The sequence below is a fragment of the Ranitomeya variabilis genome, chromosome 7 (assembly GCF_051348905.1).
Source record: "Ranitomeya variabilis isolate aRanVar5 chromosome 7, aRanVar5.hap1, whole genome shotgun sequence".
Classification (NCBI taxonomy): domain Eukaryota; kingdom Metazoa; phylum Chordata; class Amphibia; order Anura; family Dendrobatidae; genus Ranitomeya; species Ranitomeya variabilis.
The window spans coordinates 182,027,705-182,048,763 of NC_135238.1; the positions used below are offsets into that span (position 1 = coordinate 182,027,705).

Below are 21,059 nucleotides of genomic sequence, written 5' to 3' on the forward strand. Positions count from 1 at the left end.
CCCCCGGTGGCTACTGGTGGAATTGAACTTGTGTCATCATCTTCTCTGTTCACATGTTCCCATCAAGATGTGGGAGTCGCTATATAACCTTGCTTCTCTGTTAGTTGCTTGCCGGTCAACAATGTTATCAGAAGCCTCTCTGTGCTTGTTCCTGCTCCTAGACAACAACTAGATAAGTTGGACTTTTGTCCATGTTTGTTTTTGCATTTTTGTTCCAGTTCACAGCTGTTGTTTCGTTACTGTGTCTGGAAAGCTCTTGTGATCAGGAATTGCCACTCTGGTATTATGAGTTAATGCCAGAGTCTTAAAGTAATTTCTGGATGGTGTTTTGATAGGGTTTTCAGCTGACCATGAAAGTGTCCTTTCTGTCTTCTGCTATCTAGTAAGTGGACCTCAAATTTGCTAAACCTATTTTCATGCTGCGTTTGTTATTTCATCTTAAATCACCGCCAATACATGTGGGGGGCCTCTGTCTCCTTTCGGGGTATTTCTCTAGAGGTGAGCTAGGACTAATATTTCCCTCTGCTAGCATTATTTAGTCCTCCGGCTGGCGCTGGGCATCTAGGGATAAAAAGTAGGAATGCTACCTGGCCACTTCTAGTTGTGCGGTAGGTTTAGTTCATGGTCAGTTCAGTTCCCATCTTCCAAGAGCTTGTTCCTATATATATGCTGATGCTATGTTCTCTTGCCATTGAGAACATGACAGTCCCCCCCCATATATGGGGTATCAGCGTACTCAGCTCAAATTGGACAACAACTTTTGTGGTCCAATTTCTACTGTTTCCCTTGGGAAAAAAAAATGTGGGGGCTAAAATATCATTTTCGTGGAAAAAAAATATTTTTTATTTTCACGGCTCCGCGTTATAAACTGTAGTGAAACACTTGTTGGTTCAAAGTTCTCACAACACATCTAGATAAGTTCCTTGGGGGGTCTAGTTTCCAATATGGGGTCACTTGTGGGGGGTTCTACTGTTTAGGTACATCAGGGACTCTGCAAATGCAACATGATGCCTGCAGACCAATCCATCTAAATCTGCATTTCAAACGGCGCTCCTTATCTTCCGAGCTCTGCCGTGCGCCCAAACAGTGGTTTCCCCCCATGTATGGGGTATCAGCGTACTCAGGACAAATTGCACAATAACTTTTGTGGTCCAATTTCTCCTGTTACCCTTGGGGAAAAAAAATTGCGGGCTAAAACATCATTTTGTGGAAAGAAAAAATGATTTTTTTATTTTCACGGCGCTACATTCTAAACTTTAGTGAAACAATTGGGGGTTAAAAGTGCTCACCACACATCTAGATAAGATCCTTAGGGGGTCTTCTTTCCAAAATGGGGTCACTTGTGGGGGGTTTCTACTGTTTAGGCACGTCAGGGGCTCTCCAAACGCGACATGGGTTCCGATCTCAATTCCAGCCAATTTTGCATTGAAAAGTCAAATGGCGCTCCTTCCCTTCCGAGCTCTGCCATGTGCCCAAACATTGGTTTACCCCAACATGTGGGGTATCGGCGTACTCAGGACAAATTGTACAACGACTTTTGTGGTCCAATTTCTCCTGTTACCCTTGGTAAGATAAAACAAATTGGATCTGAAGTAAAAATTTTGTAAAAAAAAAGTTTAATGTTCAATTTTTTTTAAACATTCCAAAAATTCCTGTGAAGCACCTGAAGGGTTAATAAACTTTTTGAATGTGGTTTTGAGTGCCTTGAGGGGTGCAGTTTTTAGAATGGTGTCACTTTTGGGCATTTTCTGTCATATAGACCCCTCAAAGTCACTTCAAATGTGAGGTGGTCCCTAAAAAAAATGGTTTTGCAAATTTTGTTGCAAAAATGAAAAATCGCTGGTCAACTTTTAACCCTTATAACTCCCTAACAAAAAAAAATTATGTTTCCAAAATTGTGCTGATGTAAAGCAGACATGTGGGAAATGTTGTTTATTAACTACATTATGTGATATTTCTCTCTAATTTGAGGGCAGAAAAATGAAAAATTTGAAAATTGCTAAATTTTCATAATTTTCGACAAATTTCTGTTTTTTTCACAATGAAATGCAAGTCATATCGAAGAAGTTTTACCACTCATAAAATACAATATGTCACGAGAAAACAATGTCAGAATCACCAGGATCCGTTGAAGCGTTTCAGAGTTATGACCTCATAAAGTGACAGTGGTCAGAATTGTAAAAATTGGCTCTGTCACTTAGGTGAAAACAGGCTTCGAGGTGAAGGGGTTAATTTAACCAAAATCAGGGAAAAAAAAAAAATATCAGACTTGATAAAGGCTCACTAGTGACACCTCTAGCACAACATTTTACCATTATGGTCGTCCCGAAACAGGAGGATATAAATTGGTAGTAAAATTCTGATGACAGATTACCTTTAAGAAAACACTTGTCGGTGTTTTGTTTTGGTTTGTTTTTTGGGGGGCGTATTCTGACTCATGGGTATGTAGAACGCAGTGGTGCCTGGATAGACCTATTCTTTTGGGCGCTTCCGTATTGACCTGTACTCACGTTCATACCGATTTATCAGATAGCTTAACTCAGCCACGATCTCATGTAAGAAGACTCCAGGAAAAGAGGATTGCTTTAACCGAAATTCTTGTATTATGATGAAAGTAGCAGGTAAAAAGGAATATTCAACAGAGGACATGTAGAAGATGCATACAGATATGGTGATGATGACAAAATGGAGAATAAGGGCGTGAACAAACATACATCACAGGACTACAGTGAGAGAGTTGGGACAAAATACAGGGAAAAGCAAACTTCTGCCTAGAAAGAAGGATAAAACACAAACAATGCAAACATTGAATGATTTCCCAAGTCGTGGGACATGACACTCCCCGTCTGAAATCCTTGGATTTCACGATGTCCGTAATTCTTCGAAGTCGTTCGAACCTGAAAAAACAAGAGGAAGAAAACGTGCATGCAATAATAAAACATAAAAGATTTTTAAGTCCAACTCATTGTTGTTGACCCGTAGATCACACCGAAAGATAAGTTCAAGTATATAAAACCCATCTTCAGATTGGGGAAGCCGCAAACATGCAAACTCTTCCACCAACCCAGAATCCAATGGGAATGTTAAGGGTTCAATCCAATGGAAAATGTCAACATTCAATAAACTGGGGAATGAGGAGGAACGCTCCCCGCCGTGAACAACGTCCAGGAGCATGTTCAGTTCATGTGGTGTCCTCCTTACGTAGAAGCAGCACGAGTTCAGTGACCGGGCGGAAGAAGGTTCGGGTAGAGCCCCCTTTTGTCACCTTAACTTCTACCTTACGAGTCTTTCCGTCCTCACCGGGTAGGACCTTGGTGATAAGTCCCATTGGCCAGTCATTACGATGAGCCTCTTTGTCCTTTAAGAGAACAAGGTCTCCTTCTTGGAGATTGGGACTGGGCGTCTGCCATTTGTGACGGTTTTGAAGCAAGTGTAAATATTCGGTCTTCCAGCGATGCCAAAACACATTAGCCAGGTGTTGAACTTGTCTCCACTGACGTTTGTAAATGTCCTTGTTATCGAAATTCCCAGGTGGGACTGTAGCGGCTCCAATCTTCTGTGTAAGGAGTGTAGCTGGAGTAAGTATCGTTGGAGCATCGGGGTCGGATGATACTGGAACCAAAGGTCTAGCATTTATTATGGCTGACACTTCTGCGAGGAAGGTGACCAGAACTTCATGAGTAAGGGGAAGTTTATGGTCCAGCAACATGGAGTCAAGGATCCTTCGTGCAACACCAATCATGCGTTCCCAAGATCCACCCATGTGTGAAGAGTGTGGAGGGTTGAATACCCAATTGCATCCATTGTCGGACAAGAAGTTGTTAAACTGCAGTTCCTTGCAGGCTCCTACAAAGTTTGTGCCGCAGTCGGACCGGAGTTGCTTAGCAGGTCCCCGGATGGAAAAGAATCTTCTTAGGGCATTGATGAAGCTGGAGGTATCCATGGATTCAATAACCTCGATGTGAACTGCACGGATACTGAGACAGGTGAATAGGACAGCCCACCGCTTACTGTTCGCGGCTCCTCCACGGGTTTTCCTGGTAACAACCGACCATGGTCCGAAGACATCTACACCAACATATGAGAACGGTTGGTCCATGCTCAGTCGATCTGCTGGGAGGTTCGCCATTTGTTGTTGTTGGTGTTTTCCTCGTAACCTTCGACACTTGACACATCTATGGAGAACTGAGGAAACGCATCTCTTCATTCCCATGATCCACAAGCCAGCAGACCTGATGGCACCTTCAGTAAGATGTCTGCCTTGGTGCTGTACTCGTTCGTGATAGTGCCGAATCAACAGAGTAGTGACGTGATGTCGACCTGGAATGATGATAGGGTTCTGCTCCTTATCGTATAGGTCTGATTTACTTAAACGTCCTCCCACTCTTAGAAACTTGAGATGATCGACTACTGGATTCAAGTCGAGTAGAGTGCTGTTTTTGGACACGCTGACTCCCTTGGTAATACTGCCAATCTCATGTGAATATTCTTCTTGTTGCACACACCTGATGATAACTTGTTCGGCATGGTCTATGTCGTCGGCAGTAAGACGACTCTTACACACGTGCCAACCATGGCACCCTGAGGGCTTGTCCTTTGTAAAACAGCGAGCAATGTGAATGAGACGAGCTACAGTTCGTACAACGGAGGACCAGCTTGAAAAGCGTTCAAAACGATGAGACTTCAAACCTTGCCTAGATGTCATTGAAGTATAGTGAGCAGAGATAGTTTGTCTTATCTCCTTGTCAGATTCTGGTTCCACCAGCTCATAAGCATTTTTGGTGTTGTTCGCACAGAAATCTTCGTACAGGAGACTGGGAGGCGTTAACCACATGTTGTCATCAAGCTTAGAAGCAGCTGCGAGTCTTGTACCTCGGTCGGCTGGGTTTAAATCGGTGGAGATGTGATGCCACTGCTCAGGGGTAGAAAAACTTCTGATGCGCTCTACTCTGTTGCTCACATATGTATAGAACTGCTTTGTTTGGTTGTGAATGTACCCGAGTACCACCCTGCTGTCAGTGTAGAAGGTAAAGGAATCAATTGTAATGTCCATTTCGTCTTGTACAACTTCAGCAATTTCTACTGCCAATACCGCAGCGCAAAGCTCGAGTCTGGGTACAGAGTGTGCAGGCTTTGGAGTTAATTTGGCTTTACCCAGGATGAAACCACAGTGTACCTTGTTAGCTCCTAAGGTCATCAGATAAGCTACTGCGGCTATGGCTTCTGTAGATGCGTCAGAGAAAATATGGACTTCTCTTCTGATTGCAGTCAAAGGTGATCTTGGAGAATAACAACGTGGGACTTGGAGTTGCTCTAAGAACTTCAGAGACTTCTTCCACGCCTCCCACCTTTGCTGTTTCTGAGTTGGGAGCGGGGTGTCCCAATCCGTGTTCTCGGCCGTAAGCTGTCTTAACAGTATCTTGCCTTGAATAGTGATAGGTGCTACAAACCCGAGAGGATCATAGATGCTATTTATGACAGATAGGACTCCTCGTTTGGTAAAGGGTTTGTCATAGGGTGACACTTGGAAAGTGAAGGTGTCCCGTTTGATATCCCACAGTAGACCAAGGCTGCGCTGTGTTGGAGGAACATCGGAACCCAAGTTGAGGTCCTTTAGGTTTGAGGCATGGTCCTCAGATGGAAACGCGTTCATTACCTCTTGACTGTTAGAGATAATCTTGTGGAGTCTGAGGTTTGATGTGGATAGCATTTCCTGTGTTCTGGAGAGTAGGTCAATTGCATCTTCGCTTGTGGGCAAGGACTTGAGCCCATCGTCCACGTAGAAGTTCTTCTCTACAAATTGCCGAGCATCGGAACCGTACTCTCTCTCACCTTCCTGGGCTGTCCGTCTCAGTCCATAGATAGCCACAGCAGGTGAGGGACTGTTGCCGAAGACATGGACCTTCATCCGGTAGTCTATGACCTGATTGTTGACGTTGTTGTCCTTGTGCCATAGGAACCTAAGATAGTTTCTGTTGTCTTCTTTCACAATGAAGCAATGAAACATCTGCTGAATGTCGGCCATTATGGCAACAGGTTCTTGTCTGAAGCGGATCAATACTCCAAGGAGGCTGTTGTTCAGGTTGGGCCCAGTTAGGAGCAAGTTATTGAGAGAGAGGCCTTCAAACTGAGCACTGGAGTCAAACACCACTCTGATCTGATTAGGCTTGCGAGGGTGATAGACACCAAAGGATGGAAGATACCAACATTCTTCTCCCTCCCTCAGTGGTGGCGCAGGTTCAGCATGATTTCTGTCAAAGATGTTCTGCATAAAGTCAATGAAATGCTTCTCCATCTCTGGTTTCCTCTTTAGGGTACGCTTTAAGGATGAGAACCTTGCAGTTGCTTGCTGCAGGTTGTTCGGCAACCTCACTCTTGGGAAACGAAAGGGTAAAGGAGCTACCCAACTGTTGGAGTCGTCTTGAACAAATTCTTTATCCATAACCTTTATAAATTCTTTATCTTCCCTTGTGGGTGCCAACTTGTTGTCATTACTTGTGGAATCGAACACTGATGACCCGAGGTTTTCTTCCCAGGACTGGAGTGTGTTCATGTTGTTGAAGGATTCCTGTTGCCACTTGGTGTTGCTCACTTTCTCTTTCACCCAGTAGTGATGTGGGCATGGTTGGAAATGGGTGCTGCGACCATTTGACAAGATGTGTGATTTGTAAGAGGAGATGTTGTTAGGTCTCTTCATCTTGTGTATGCAAACATTGCCTATGATTACCCAGCCTAGATCTAAGCGTTGGGCAAATGGTGCATCGTGTGGTCCATTAATTTGCTGACGCACCTTGTGCAGCCGGAGAATGTCTCTGCCAAGCAGAATCAGGATATCTGCACTGTTGTTGAGGGCTGGTATCTTGTTTGCTATCCCCTTGAGATGTTGGTGATGAAGAGCAGCCTCTGGCGTTGGGATCTCTTCTCGATTGGATGGAATCTGGTTGCACTCGACCAGTGTAGGTAACGGTATCTCGACGGTGTTCTCGAGAGATGTCGCTGTAAGACCACTGGCCCTTCTCCCATAAACCTCTGTAACACCACTGCAGGTACCTAAGGTGTAAGGGTAGGCATTTCCCTTTAAGTTAAACATATCAAAGAGTTCTGACCTTGCAAGTGATCGGTTGCTCTGATCATCCAGAAGGACGTACACCTTCACGGCTTTCTCTGGGTGACCGTTGGGATATACGTTCACCAGGCAAATCTTCGCACAGGACTTGTCCCAGAGGTCTTCTCCCCAGACTTCTGTGCATGAAGAAGATATTGTGGTATGGCTTGCAGTTTGAGCTGCGTCCTCCCCGCCATGGCTCGTGGTGGGGGAAGGAGTAAGTGTAGAGTCAGGACGGAATGGGTGGAGTGCTTGTACGTGGTCCTCACTGTCACACTCCATGCACTTAATTGTAGTTTTACAGTCTTTAGCAAGGTGTTCAGTAGAAGCACAACATCTGTAGCATACCCCGAACTTCTTTAGAAGCTCCTTGCGTTCTAGGAGCGGTTTCTTCCTGAAGCCGATGCACTTTTTTAAGGGATGTGGCTTCTTGTGGATGGGACATTCACGATTTGGGTTCTCTATCTTTTCACCTTTGTTACTCTTGTCTGGGGCTGGTGTTGGTAAGGGAAGAATATCCGTCTTCTTCACTGACACTGGACCCCTGCGGTTTCTGTCGTTCGAGCGTGCGCTGACGTATTTAGAAGGAGGTGAAGCTGGGCCACTGGATTCTTGGTAAGAAAAGCTTGGGTCGTTCTTGCGCTCTGCCACATCTTTTATAAACTCACAGAAGTAGGAGAATGGAGGAAATGACACTTGATGGTCTTTCTTGTATTTTGACCCTAGTGTAGTCCACTTTTCTTGCACGTTGTACGGTAGCTTGGAGATAATGGGATTTACTCCACGAGCAGTGTCCAGATAGCTGAGGCCAGGTAGGTGGGTGTCTGCCTTGGCCAGATGGAGCTCTAACAGCAAGTCACTGAGCTCCAGGAACTTTGAACTGTCTTTGCTTGATATCTTTGGAAAACTCTGTAGTCGCTTGAACAGTGCGTCCTCTATGGCTTCTGGACTGCCAAAGTTTTTCTCTAGTCTTTCCCACGCAGCCATGAGACCAGCCGTTGGATTACTGATATGTACAGACCTGAGTCTCTTGACACGCTCGGTGGATTGTGGTCCTAGCCATCTGATTAGCAGGTCCAGCTCTTCGGCAGCAGTGATGCCGAGGTCACTAGTTACGGTTCTAAAGGCATTTTTCCAACCTCTGTAATTTTCAGGTTGGTCGTCAAACCTTGTGAGACCGGTTTTAGTAAGTTCGCGGCGAATCATGTACCTTGCGAAGTCGGACATGTCTGTTCTTTCTGACTTAGGATGCACGAATGTAGGTTGAGCGGTGCTGTACATAGGGGTGGAGATGTCTTGGCCTTGAAACGTGGGTAAGTATGGAGTGGCATATGCATTTAGTCCAGCAACCGGTTTGGTGGGTATAGTCTCTGCTACATGCGGAGCTGGCACTATGCGGTTGTTGAAAGTATAATGACCTGCCGCCACCACCTCTGGCCTATTACTAGAACCAATGACTTTATCCTCTGAATTGCAGCATTAAATCTGCAGGTTAGGACTAGTAATGGGCACCAGGGCGTGATCACAGCAGGCCGGGTCACGTATCCGCAGACTGACAGTGGACACCCGGCGATACATCTGCCCCGTGTAATGGGCACACCACCATTGTGGGATTACTAGGATGCCGTTATTTCTCGGTGTGCTGCACACTGAACGCCACGGAAAAAAGCCAATTATTATAGGGGCCAGAAGAAGCCATAGAAGAGTTGTAAGGGTGAAGTTAAAGGGGTTGTCTCCACGTGATGGCAAAAAACAACTTTACAATGGACTTGTCAGCCTGCGCTGCTCTGATGCTGCACAGGCCGTGCGGCCGGCTCCGGGGACCACCTCTGGGGACCACCTCTGGGGACCACCTCCGGGGACCACCTCTGGGGACCACCTCCACACAGCCACCACTTGGCATTAATACCTGAAGGGTTAATAAACTCAAAGCACTTTTCAATACGTAAAGGGGCGCTGTTTTTAAAATGCTATCACTTTTGTGGGTTTCCAATGTATAGGACCCCCAAAGTCACTTCAAAACTTAATAGGTCCCTAAAAAATACATTTTGTAAATTTCTTTAAAACTGTAACATTAATGTTTCCCTTTTTCAGACCTTCCAAGGCCATGTGCACACGCTGCGGATTCCATTGCGGAATTTTCCGCAGCGGTTTTGATAAATCCGCAGTGCAAAACTGCTGCGGTTTTTACTGCGGATTTATCGCGGTTTTTATTGCGGTTTCCGCTGCGGGTTTTCACCTGCAGTTTTCTATTGGAGCAGGTGAAAAACCGCTGCGGATTCCGCACAAAGAATTGACATGCTGCGGAATATAAACCGCTGCGTTTCCGCACGTTTTTTTCCGCAGCATGTGCACTGCAAATTTCATTTCCCATAGCTTTACATGGTACTGTAAATGCGTGGGAAACCGCTGCAGATCCGCAGCAAAATCCGCAACGTGTGCACATACCCTCAAAGGCAAACAAAACAACATTTCACAAATGTGCTGATGTAAAACCGACATGAGGGAAATTTCATTTATTCATGATTTTGTGCGATATGACTCATTAAAAGGAACAATCATTCAAAGTTCGAAAATTGCCAATTTTTTGAAATTTTTGTAAAATTTCTGATATTTTTATAAATATCAACATAAATTTACCATTTTCATAAAAGTACAATGTGTCATAAAAAAAAAATCTCAAAATCAATGGGATATGTTTAAGCCCCCCAGAGTGATTACCACATAAATGGGCACATTGGGCCGGTCACTCAGGGGTTAAGGCCGAGTCCAGCGTTCCTGTGTATGGGGAGGCCGGGACAGATGGCATCTCATGTGTATGGCCAGCGCTAGGCTTGGGCACCCAAACATCTGTCTGACCTGATGTCTCGCGACCATGTTAGAGCTGCAGCTAAAAAGTGAAATAGCAGAGCGGCCCGTGCAAATTATTCCTGTGTGTGAACTGCGGCCACAAATTCCACAGTCCTGGATTCTATACAATTGTCGGTCGCTGTCCTGTGTGTAGTGATTACATGCGACTAGGCAACGCAAAATCCTGATCTTCACATCAGCGACCCAGGTCACCGTGTAGTCCCGTCCCGTGTATTCCCATGTCTGTGGCCCAGGTCACCTTGTAGTCCCGTCCCGTGTATTTCCGTGTCTGTGAGTCACTCGAAGCGGCGCTCGAAGTCCCCCAGGCAGCGCGCGCGCGAAAAGGAGGAGGAGGAGCCGAAGAACGTGACGCCGCACGGCCTGCCCCCACAGTGACCGGCCGCTCAGCCTGCAATTCATCCTGGCGGCGGCCCGGTAAGCTGCGCCCACGGCGGACTACCGAGGTCGCAGAGGTCGCGGCGGCACCGGGCCCTCTTTTCGGCCCGGGCCCTGGTGCAGCCGCGACCTCTGCGACCCCGGTAGTTCCGCCCCTGCCTGCCGGTATATTAGATTGCGTGTAGATAATAGCCTGTGGAGTTTGATGAGATGCAGGGTCTTGGCACATACCGGAATACGAAGGAAGTTCAAGTTTGGGAGCATTGTACTGACCTTGAGTGTAGGGTTCTGTAAGTGGATCGGCATCCTGGTGTCCTGGAGAAGCATGAACGCCACCAGAAGTGTTAGTGATGATCTGCGGTTCGCCATTTTGGCTTAGCACGTAGTCTCTTGTGCGTTCAATAGGGTCCTCCGCCTCCACTTCACACAAACTGATGCTGTCTCTTTGACTCCCACTGATAGCTCGCTCCAGGATCCTTAACTCCGCCATGGCTGTTGCGTGCTCACATTCCTTCTCAAGAGCTTCCTTGCGTGCTGCATCCGCATCCATTTCTGCTCTCTTTTGTGCTGTGGCTGCATCCATTTCTGCTCTCTTTTGTGCTGTGGCTGCTTCTATTTCTGCTCTCTTTTGTGCTGTGGCTGCATCCATTTCTGCTCTCTTTTGTGCTGTGGCTGCATCCATTTCTGCTCTCCTTTGCGCAAAGGCTGCTTGTATCTTAGACGTTTCTGCCTTAGCACGTGCCCTTATAAGCTGCTGGCTGAGAGTGGAATATTTTCATGAACTTGACCTAGATGAGCGTTTTGAGTGCTTAGACGATTTGGATGAGCGAGATGATGCATCTGGTGTCCGTGCAATTTTAGCCTCTATCTTGGTTTTAATGTCACGTACGGTGCAGTCCCTTTCAGAATTAAGCTGCTGGAAACTTTGCAATTCTTTTAAAGTCTCTGGCAGATTCAGTTTCTTCAGGAGAATAATGTATTGGTCAGTCTTCTCCATATACCTTTGGTATGCTGTGCATAATTGTTCTAGGACTCCCTCTAGTGGTAACTCATGAGAAGCAGGCCTTGATACAGTGTCTATGTGACTCAGCACTTTCTCCCATAGTGAAGACACATCACTATATACAACACATTTTTCAGTCTCTAAATTCTCCATGACTTTCCATGTAGGTTTAACTGTACGTTTTCCTCTTTCACTAGCTGGTGGATGGGGATCTAGGTCTCTTTCCTGTGTTTGTAAGTCTGGTAGGGACATTGTATACCTCGTTTCAGACATGATTTGCTTGCAGGCAGGAAGAGTGGATGATGAGGGTTATACTTCTCACTGTTTATCTGCAGTGTGTGCTTCTATGCACGCTGGGGTCTGGCTGGGAACTGGGTTACTGTGTATCTGGGAAATGTCCTTTTCCACTGAGGTTCAGCACAGACCTTGAGTTACTGTCTCTGAAGGCAGGATATTCCTTTTTACTATTCTGACTCATGGGTATGTAGAACGCAGTGGTGCCTGGATAGACCTATTCTTTTGGGCGCTTCCGTATTGACCTGTACTCACGTTCATACCGATTTATCAGATAGCTTAACTCAGCCACGATCTCATGTAAGAAGACTCCAGGAAAAGAGGATTGCTTTAACCGAAATTCTTGTATTATGATGAAAGTAGCAGGTAAAAAGGAATATTCAACAGAGGACATGTAGAAGATGCATACAGATATGGTGATGATGACAAAATGGAGAATAAGGGCGTGAACAAACATACATCACAGGACTACAGTGAGAGAGTTGGGACAAAATACAGGGAAAAGCAAACTTCTGCCTAGAAAGAAGGATAAAACACAAACAATGCAAACATTGAATGATTTCCCAAGTCGTGGGACATGACAGGGCGTGGGGTATGGTTGTGCACAAGAAGATCAAAAATGATAAAATTGCTAAAAAAAAGTAAATTCCGGCTGTGATTAAGTCAGCACAGCTGTATGTATGGGGCTACAGACAGGTCATGGTGCCCGAGCTCACCCGTCCTTTGCTGCAAGCATCAGTACTGGGCATGTTATGTCAGCATCAGACCCATACAATGAGGCAATGGAAGAAGGGGCCCTGGTTTGAGGGTTCATGTTTTCTTATATCTTATGTGGACTGCCGGGCTCAAGCGTCACTTACTAGGGATGGTGCAGGATGCACTATGGTAAGAAGACAGGCCGGCAGAGTGATGTGCAACATTCAGCTGGGAAACCTCAGATCCCAGCAATGATATGATGTGGATGTGACAGGTACCATCAAACTAAACATTATACAGCAAAAGTAAGTAGCCCCCTTTGCAGTGATGGAATTTCCTAATAGTAGTGGCCTCTTTCAGCAGGATAATGCCCGTACCACGCTGCAAAAACTTCATGTCACGTTGTGACGTCTACAGTAAGGAAGGGGGGGCCTAAAACTGTCCCTGTAACTGGGACCCTAACTTTCCCTGTCCCGGAGGTACTCTTGAAGGTAGAAGTCTCCAACCTTACTATGCTCCTGTTAAACTCTGTTCTGTCTCCTCCTCCACTCTGGGACAGAAATGTAAGGTAAACAGGACACAAAGACCAAACAGGGATAACAGTTAGGCTAGGTTCAGATTGCGTTAGTGCAATCCGTTTAGCGCTAGCGGATTGCGCTAACGCAATGTCTTTTTCGGGGCCGCGTTTAGGGGTCGCGTTAACGTCCCCGCTCTCGCAGATCCCCGATCTGCGAGAGCGGGGAACGGACCTCTGGCGCGCCGCGAACGCTGCAAGCAGCGTCCGAGGCGCGCTACAAAAGACCGGCACATCGCTAGCGCGTGCCGAAAATGACACGCGCTAGCAATGCGCTTTAACATTGCCGGCAATGGGAGCGCTAACGGACGCGGTGCACGGCGTTAATTTCGCCGTGCAACGCTGTCCGTTCGCGCTCTCCCATTAACGCAATGGGAACCTAGCCTAAGCAACAGAAATACAAACACTCACCAAAGGTAAAGAGGCATATAGGGAAGAATAGGAATGTACCAACCAAATGGGAATAGGACAATGAGGAAAGCATACACCCAAAAACAGCATGCAACAATCTCCAGCAGCAACAACGATCTACAACTCAGCACAGAGTCTCCAAGGAGCTAGGAAGGAAAGATTTCACTGGCAATGCAGAGAAGGTCTGGCCAGGTTTAACAGGGAGAGGCAATGACCAGATCAGAAGCAGCTGAAAATGGAGCTTGCAAGTTTCTGACCAACATAGAAAAAGTTGTTAACCTCTTCAGCACCAAATTAATTTAACATGGGACACAAATACACAGGCTAAATGGAAGATCTGCGATTCACAATACGTAGTGATCTTCTAACCCTAAATCTCCCAGGAGGACTTGACAGGTACATGACAAAAGTTCAAAGTGATGACTTGGGCTCCCAACTTCCCGGATGTCAATCAGATTGGGTGTTTGGGACGTGCAGGAAAAAACGAGTCTGATCCATGGAGCCCGAACCTCACAACTTTAAGGGTAGGGGTAGTTGACATCAGATTAGCCACCTGCTGGAACACGTGCCCCGATCTCCAGATGTGACGTCACCTGCTCCGCTTGCTTCTCAATTCGACAGTGAACGGAGCAGAACGAACCCAATCTGCTGATAATATCTTGGTGCCAGATGCCAGCCATGTTTTTCTTACGTTATACAGCTATGTTTATTGACCTTTCGCCAAAAATCATGTTGTGCAAGTACTGCTCCTTTGTAAGAGAACACACATATATGAATGAATAAAAAATATACTTTATTTACAGGGTGGCACAAAACATTTCACAGTTCACTAGCAAAAATCTTCTTCCGGAGGTAGTTAATCCACGTTTCCTTTGTTCCAAGGTCCATTGAATTCCATTCAAAACTAGGGATCTGTAATAGAGAACTAACATGTAACTGCGGGAAGTCATCTATGGAAATTGTCTCAGAGAAAATATATATATATATATATATATATATATATATATATATATATATATATATATATATATATATATATATATATATATATATATATATATATATATATAGTGCCTTGCTAAAGTATTCGGCCCCCTGGAACTTTTCAACCTTTTCCCACATATCATGCTTCAAACATGATTTGAAGCATATGTGGGAAAAGGTTGAAAAGGGGCCTGAATACTTTCGCAAGGCACTATATATATATATATATATATATATATATATATATATATATATATATATATATATATATATAAAAAACACACAGACTGACATAGGAGAAGATACTATTATACAGACATGAGGAACCCATCATGATATAATATCCTAAAACACAACTCGAATTGTAACCAACCTGAACTACATAGTACCCCAGGATCTCCAAATGTCTCTTCTTCATGGCATTTAAGCCTTTAATCTTGGAAGAGTTTCTGCAAAATGCCACTGGATTAAGAAAGTCAATGGCAACTCTATAAAGATGAAAGAAATAATATGTTAGAGTCCAACAAACAAAATCAAGAGGAATTGAATTCTACTCAAATTTTTCCAAAAAAACATCCATTTGCCCAAACCGCTATTTTTCTGAACCGGAAAAAGCCATTCATTTGTAAAAAAAAAAAAATTATACTGATTTTACTGCTCATCTCTCTAGCTCCTCTGTTCCTCAATGGAGAAACCGCCCTTTTCTCCTCCTCGATTAAGATAGGAGATGACAGTTGGTGCTTTTAAAATTCTATGGATGGGGGGAGAGGAGCTAGCGGAACACAGACATTCTGCTATATCAGTCTCCATAGAACTTTGTGAGCACTAACTGTCATCTCCTATCTCAGTAACGGGAAAATCTGTATTCACGGAAAACAGATTTTACTTGGAAGTTGAGAATTTTGAGAATGAACGATCAGTTCAGGAGGAGAAAGAAGCAGATTTCTATGATGAGACATATTACAAAGTTTCTTATTTGCATGTCTTCTATGGATTTATGTAAGAAAACTTAAAATGAAGGCTATTTTTTAAGAGAATGAGGCTGCGTCGTGATCTAGCACCACATGTCTACACACAGAATCACCGACCTCTGGGCTCCTTGAGGTAGAGACTTGTTATCACACATCTGACTGTCCTGGCCCCACTGGACTTCGGCCACATTGGCGGACAGCTTGTTCTCCTCTATGTAGGCAATAGGCTTTTTATTTTTGCTCAGGATGCACTCGAAGTCTATAGAAAGCAAGCATCAAATGTTAGGAGAATCACAGTCCAACACCTTCCAAAAACCCTCCCTGGGTCCACTCAGCGAGCTCCTGGTGTGTGCAGTGCTCAGGTCACATCAACAGCCAATTAGTGTCATCAACTTGACCAGAGCCGCTGAGCTCACTTATGGTCAACATAATGGCAACAGCGGCAGAGGCTCAATGCTGGACCTGGGGAGGGTGAGCCAGGCGCACTTTGTTTGTTTTTAAAACAAACTACAATCAATTGGACACTTGTTTTCAAAAGCCGGAAAAACACTTTAAGGGTATGTGCACACATCCGGAAAGTATGCAGAAATTTCCTGAGAAAATCCTGAGGTTTTCCGCAGGAATTCTGCACGCGTTTTTATCGCGTATTTTGCGCGGATTTTTCGCTTTTTTTCCGGAGGTTCCCAATGTAATAATATAGTGGGAAATCCGCTTAAAATCCGCAAAATTAATGAACATGCTGCGTATTTTTCCGCATGCGTTTTTCGCGGAAAAATACGCAACATGTGCACAAAAATTGTGGAAACCATTATAAATGATGGAATGCATATGTATGCGTTTTTTAAGCGTTTTGGTTGCGAAAAAACGTGCAAAAAATCTGCGAATAATCTGGAACGTGTGCACACAGCTTAAAAGGGTTTTTAAAAGTTATCCCCTTTCTATAAAACAGGAGGCAAGTTACTGATCTCTTGGGGGTGTCTGACCGCACTCAGCCATTTCAAGCAGTCCGGTAAAGAATAAAAGGAGTGGGCGACCCCTGCTCAATTACGATTCTGTGCAGAATATTGATTGACTGTATAGACTTTTGTTTTAATTTTTTTTATGGCAACAACCGTATGAAGAACTAAACAAATAAAGGAACTGCGGGCTTTTAGACAACGATCACCAGTGGGTCCTCCGCTAAGAAACGTGATATAATATGAAGTAGATGTGTGTGGAAGTCATCCTGTGATATCATATACTAAAATGCAACTCAAACTGTCCCCACCCTGAATTACATCCCCCCAGGATCTCCCATTGCCTCATATGTCAGTGTTTTGCTTGTGGCTGTGTTGCTTTTATTTGCACAAAAGTTATTAAACAGTCACAATATTTGATGAATTTTGACATATCTTTAAATTATAACATTTCTTTCCAGAGCAGAGCGGCGTTTGTGATTTCTTAGTGCAGCAAAATATATATTTTTTTACATTTCACAATCTTACCTACTGTGTAATAATATGGAGTAGTCACAAACATCTTGGCATAATTAACTCCCCCAAAGAGATCTCCGAGAAATAAGTGGATTTGATGGTATATGGATCTCTTACTGTTACCTTCTGAGCAAAAAAAGAAAACAAACAAAAAACAACTTTTTAATATTCTAAGGATTATTCCTTATTGCATATCCATAAATCGCACAATATACTTTTGCAGTGGAGAATATTAAAGGGATTGTTCACTTTCAGAAAAGTGGACCCCAAACACTCTAAAATAACAAACAGAGCAGGTACATGTCCTCCCCGGTTTCAGTGCCGGTTCCCTCTCGCTGCTCCGGTCTCAGTTTGGGCTGCAGAGATGACGTTATGTCCGACAGCCCAAATCACCGCTGTAGTCAATCACTAAGGCTGGTTTCACACTTGCGTTTTGATCTGCAGCGTTTTAAAAAAAAACGCGTGTGGTGAAAAAACGCATGTAAACACGGCAAAACACCACGTTTTTTAGACGCATGCGTTTTTGCATGCAGAAAAAAAAACGTGGTGTTTTGCGGCATTTACATGCGTTTTTTCCTGCGTTTGCGTTTTTTAAACGCAGGCTGAGAAGTGTGTGACAGCTGCCAATCATCAAAATCAACTAGAAAACCCACTAAAAACAGAAATAGCTAGGGTTAGGGTTAGGATCCCTAGTAACCCTAGGGATCCTAACCCTAACCCTAGGGATCCTAACCCTAGGGTTAGGATCCCTAGGGTTACTAACCTAAGGGTTAGGATCCCTAGTAACCCTAGGGTTAGGGTTTTCTTGTTTTTTCTTGTGTTTAGGGTTAGGGTTTTCTTGTTTTTTCTTGTGTTTTTCTATAAAAACGCATGCGTTTTTAACGCAAGCAAACGCATGTGCTTAAAAACGCATGCGTAGACAGCAATGCATTTTTTTGCCGCGAATAAACGCATGCGTTTTTTGCGGGAAAAAAACGCAGCTAGAAATTACTGCAGGTTGCATTTCTGCAAATGAACGCATGCGTCAAAAAACGCATGCGTTGCCGAAAACGCGTCAAAACGCACGCTAAAAAACGCATGCATTTTTTTAATGTTAAGTACAGAAAAAAAAACTCATGCGTTTTTTAGCGCTAAAACGCTGCAGATCAAAACGCAAGTGTGAAACCAGCCTAAGCTCAACGAGGTAGGCGGCAGAGCCTCTGTGCTCAGTGATTGGCTGCAGTGGTGCTGAGCACTGTCAACGCAACATCACTGTTAAAACACTGAGACCAGAGCCTCAGCTGGGAGCCGGCACTGGAATTTGAGCGCTGATTTTTTTTTTTTTATCATGTGTCACTCAATTTTTTTTTTTTTTTCTTAAGCATACAAAAACAAACTAACAACTAAATGAATAAAACGAGCCCCGCACCTCTATGCTTCATCTGTCGACAGTATTCTTCATGAAACCATGGGGCTTGGTATTCCGGGCACTCGAGACAAACCGCCCGATTTAATTGCATCAGGCGCATTCGTATCTTGGCACTTTTGTCAGGCAGAAAAGCTAAAAAATAATATAATTAGTGAAGAAAGAGAAAATCTACAACACACAGAAATCAAAAGCGTTCCCAACATGTGATACTGAGCCTGCGCCGTACATAGCGGGTGCCAGCGGCGTTACACAGCCAGCACCCGCCTGTAACACTATGACTGGCGCTAGCCTCGATTGCCCACTGTACCCCACCCCCCAAGAGACCATGGGGTGGCCATGGGTTATTAGTGCAGTGGGGGTCTATTAAAGGCTATTATTGTCATCAGTTTAGTACTCCTGTAAAGTTTTAGGCATCATAGGAGACTGAGATTTTTACTTTGTACTACTATCCAGTTTCAAAATACAAAAAAATCCCAAAATAAAAATTACATTACATTTTATTTATATATATATATATATATATATATATATATATATATATATATATATATATATATATATATATATATATATATATATATATATATATATATATATATATTTTTTTTTTTTTCTTACATATGTGAACCCTTCTATATAAAAGGTTTTAAGTACCCCAAAATGGTGACAATCTTGTTTGACCTCCCAGAACCATGTATGACCTTGTCAACTGATCGTGCATCTTTATTTCAATGGAGTAAAGGATCAGGTTGGTTGATATCAAAGATCCTCATTTCCCAAACATTTGATAAAAAAAACAAGGCCTAATACATTGGTTCCAATAATGGAACAATGGGAAAAACAAAACAAAAAACTTCCAGATCTCAGAAAAAGTCACAAACTTAAAAATGTTCATGCACAAAAAGTTCTGATTTTCTTGTTGCCACTGAAATATAAAGAACCTAACCCCCACCATTGGTGAAAAAAAAGAAAAAGGAACTAAAACAAACAAGACAACTATAAACGTTCCGACTTGAAGAGTCACACTGCTGGGTTATTGTTTAAAAAAAACCAAACAACAACAATGGCAGAATTGCGTCTTTTTTTCACCATTTCACTGCTCTTGGAATTTTGTGTGTGCATTATACGGTTAACTGAATTCATTACAATTTGTCTTGTGCAAAAATAACAAATTAATATTGAAAATTTAAAGTAGAATGATAAAAAAAATAACAGAAAATAAATAATAATTAAAAACAAAACAAAAAAAATTGCCCAGTTGTGTAAGGGTTAAATAAAAGCTTTATTAAATTTTATAGGGTATTAGGCTTTTTGTGCCGGGTCTCGCACCAGGATGGGTAATGCAGGTAAAGCTGCAAAGAAATATTCGATTTATATTAGCCGACCCTGATGACAGATGTTGGGGAAATGAGGATGGGGCATATTTGCAAAGTGATCCCTTAGGGTATGTCTCCACGGTCCGTCTGGGGGCCGGTATCGGCGCAGCGGCGAAGCCGCTCGGCGATAAGCCCCGCCCCCTTTCTGGGACGCGATGGTGCCGGATGTGTACAGTACACATCCGGGATCATCGCACCCCTCGCCATAGCGCCCTGTGATATACCTTGCGGGGACGCAGCGTCCCCGCAAGGTGTACGGACATGCTGCGTTCTGAAAAGACGCGCAGCATGTCCGGAGTCGCAGGGCCTCCGCGTGCGGGTTTCCACGCATAGTGGAGACGGGATTTCCTAAAATCCCCTCTACTATGCTGGAACATCTGGACGCTGCTTGTTTGACGCTGCAGCGTCAAACAAGCAGCGTTTACTGACCGTGGAAACACAGCCTAACCCCATTAAAATAAAGATGCACGCTCAGAAGACACGAGCATACATGGTGCTGGGAGATCAGAGAAGACAAAGCCTCCCATATGTACGGCCAGCCTAAGTCCTAGGGGCAACATGAGCAATATAGAACCTAAATGGATAAAGGTGGAGCATTCGCTCACATGACACTTACTGTCCAGTTCGGAATCCAGTTTAGTTAGGAAACGAATATTGAAAATGGCTTTAATCAGATCTTCTGGGAAATACTGTGCAACAGCAAGAGTGAAGCCCACCAGAACCAAGAGATGAGGAGGGAAGGAGTCTGGAAGGTAAAATAACACAACCACTATCTTATACATTTTTTTTTTCATTCCTGATCTGATATTAGACAAAGCTGAAGTATTAAAGAGTTTTCATTTTTATTTCATAAATCAATAGCACTCATAAAAATAAGTCTTATCAGACAAATCGGCTTTTTTTTCCCTCTCCTCCTGGACTGATCTTTCACGCTCAGTTCATGAGTAAAATCTTCCATTACTGAGATAGGAGACAGCTGGTGCTCATAAAGTTCCATGGAGAAGTGTAACTGACGATTCAGAAGAACTTACAGCGGAAAGTCTGTGTCCGTCTCCACCTCCTCTCCATAGAATTTTATAAGCACCAACCTATCTCACAGTAATGGGAAAATCTGTCTATATAGAGAATGGAGATTGAAAGGAGGGGAAGTAGCACATTTCTCTCATAGAATATATTACAAAATCGCCAGTCACTCTTTAAGAATAAGGTATGTTAGCAGGAGGAGGAATCAGCCCGACCCCTCTGGGCAAATTCCATTCATTTTTACGGATCTGTTCACATCTGCACCGGCGGCTCGGCTACTGGTTACGGAGTCTTTAATGGAAAAGATACTGCTGTCAGAAACCAATGGGAAATGACAGCCGCCGCTGGGATCAGATGACACAGAGGTGAACGGAGCCTTATGGAATGTGTCTGTTTCCTAGGGCTTAAAATGCGTAAATGCGGCGATGTCACTCAGCTACAATACCTTCATTTTCTTTGTGAAAAAGGAAGAAATAGATTAGAAAATGGTAGAATT

General features: G+C 43.9%; 1 protein-coding gene across 1 annotated transcript in view; it reads right to left on the bottom strand.

The window, feature by feature from the left end:
- Positions 1-14,101: 14,101 nt before the first annotated feature.
- Positions 14,102-21,059, bottom strand: part of LOC143784317 (FAST kinase domain-containing protein 1, mitochondrial-like) — a 43,842-nt gene continuing 36,884 nt past the window's right edge. Inside the window, exons 11-16 of the mRNA XM_077272459.1 lie at positions 20,157-20,285; positions 18,165-18,296; positions 16,769-16,882; positions 15,402-15,543; positions 14,687-14,801; positions 14,102-14,241 (exon numbers count right to left, since the gene is read on the bottom strand). Of these exons, the coding sequence (XP_077128574.1) occupies positions 14,149-14,241; positions 14,687-14,801; positions 15,402-15,543; positions 16,769-16,882; positions 18,165-18,296; positions 20,157-20,285 (725 nt within the window). The 3' untranslated portion in view covers positions 14,102-14,148. The remainder of the gene's footprint in view (positions 14,242-14,686; positions 14,802-15,401; positions 15,544-16,768; positions 16,883-18,164; positions 18,297-20,156; positions 20,286-21,059) is intronic.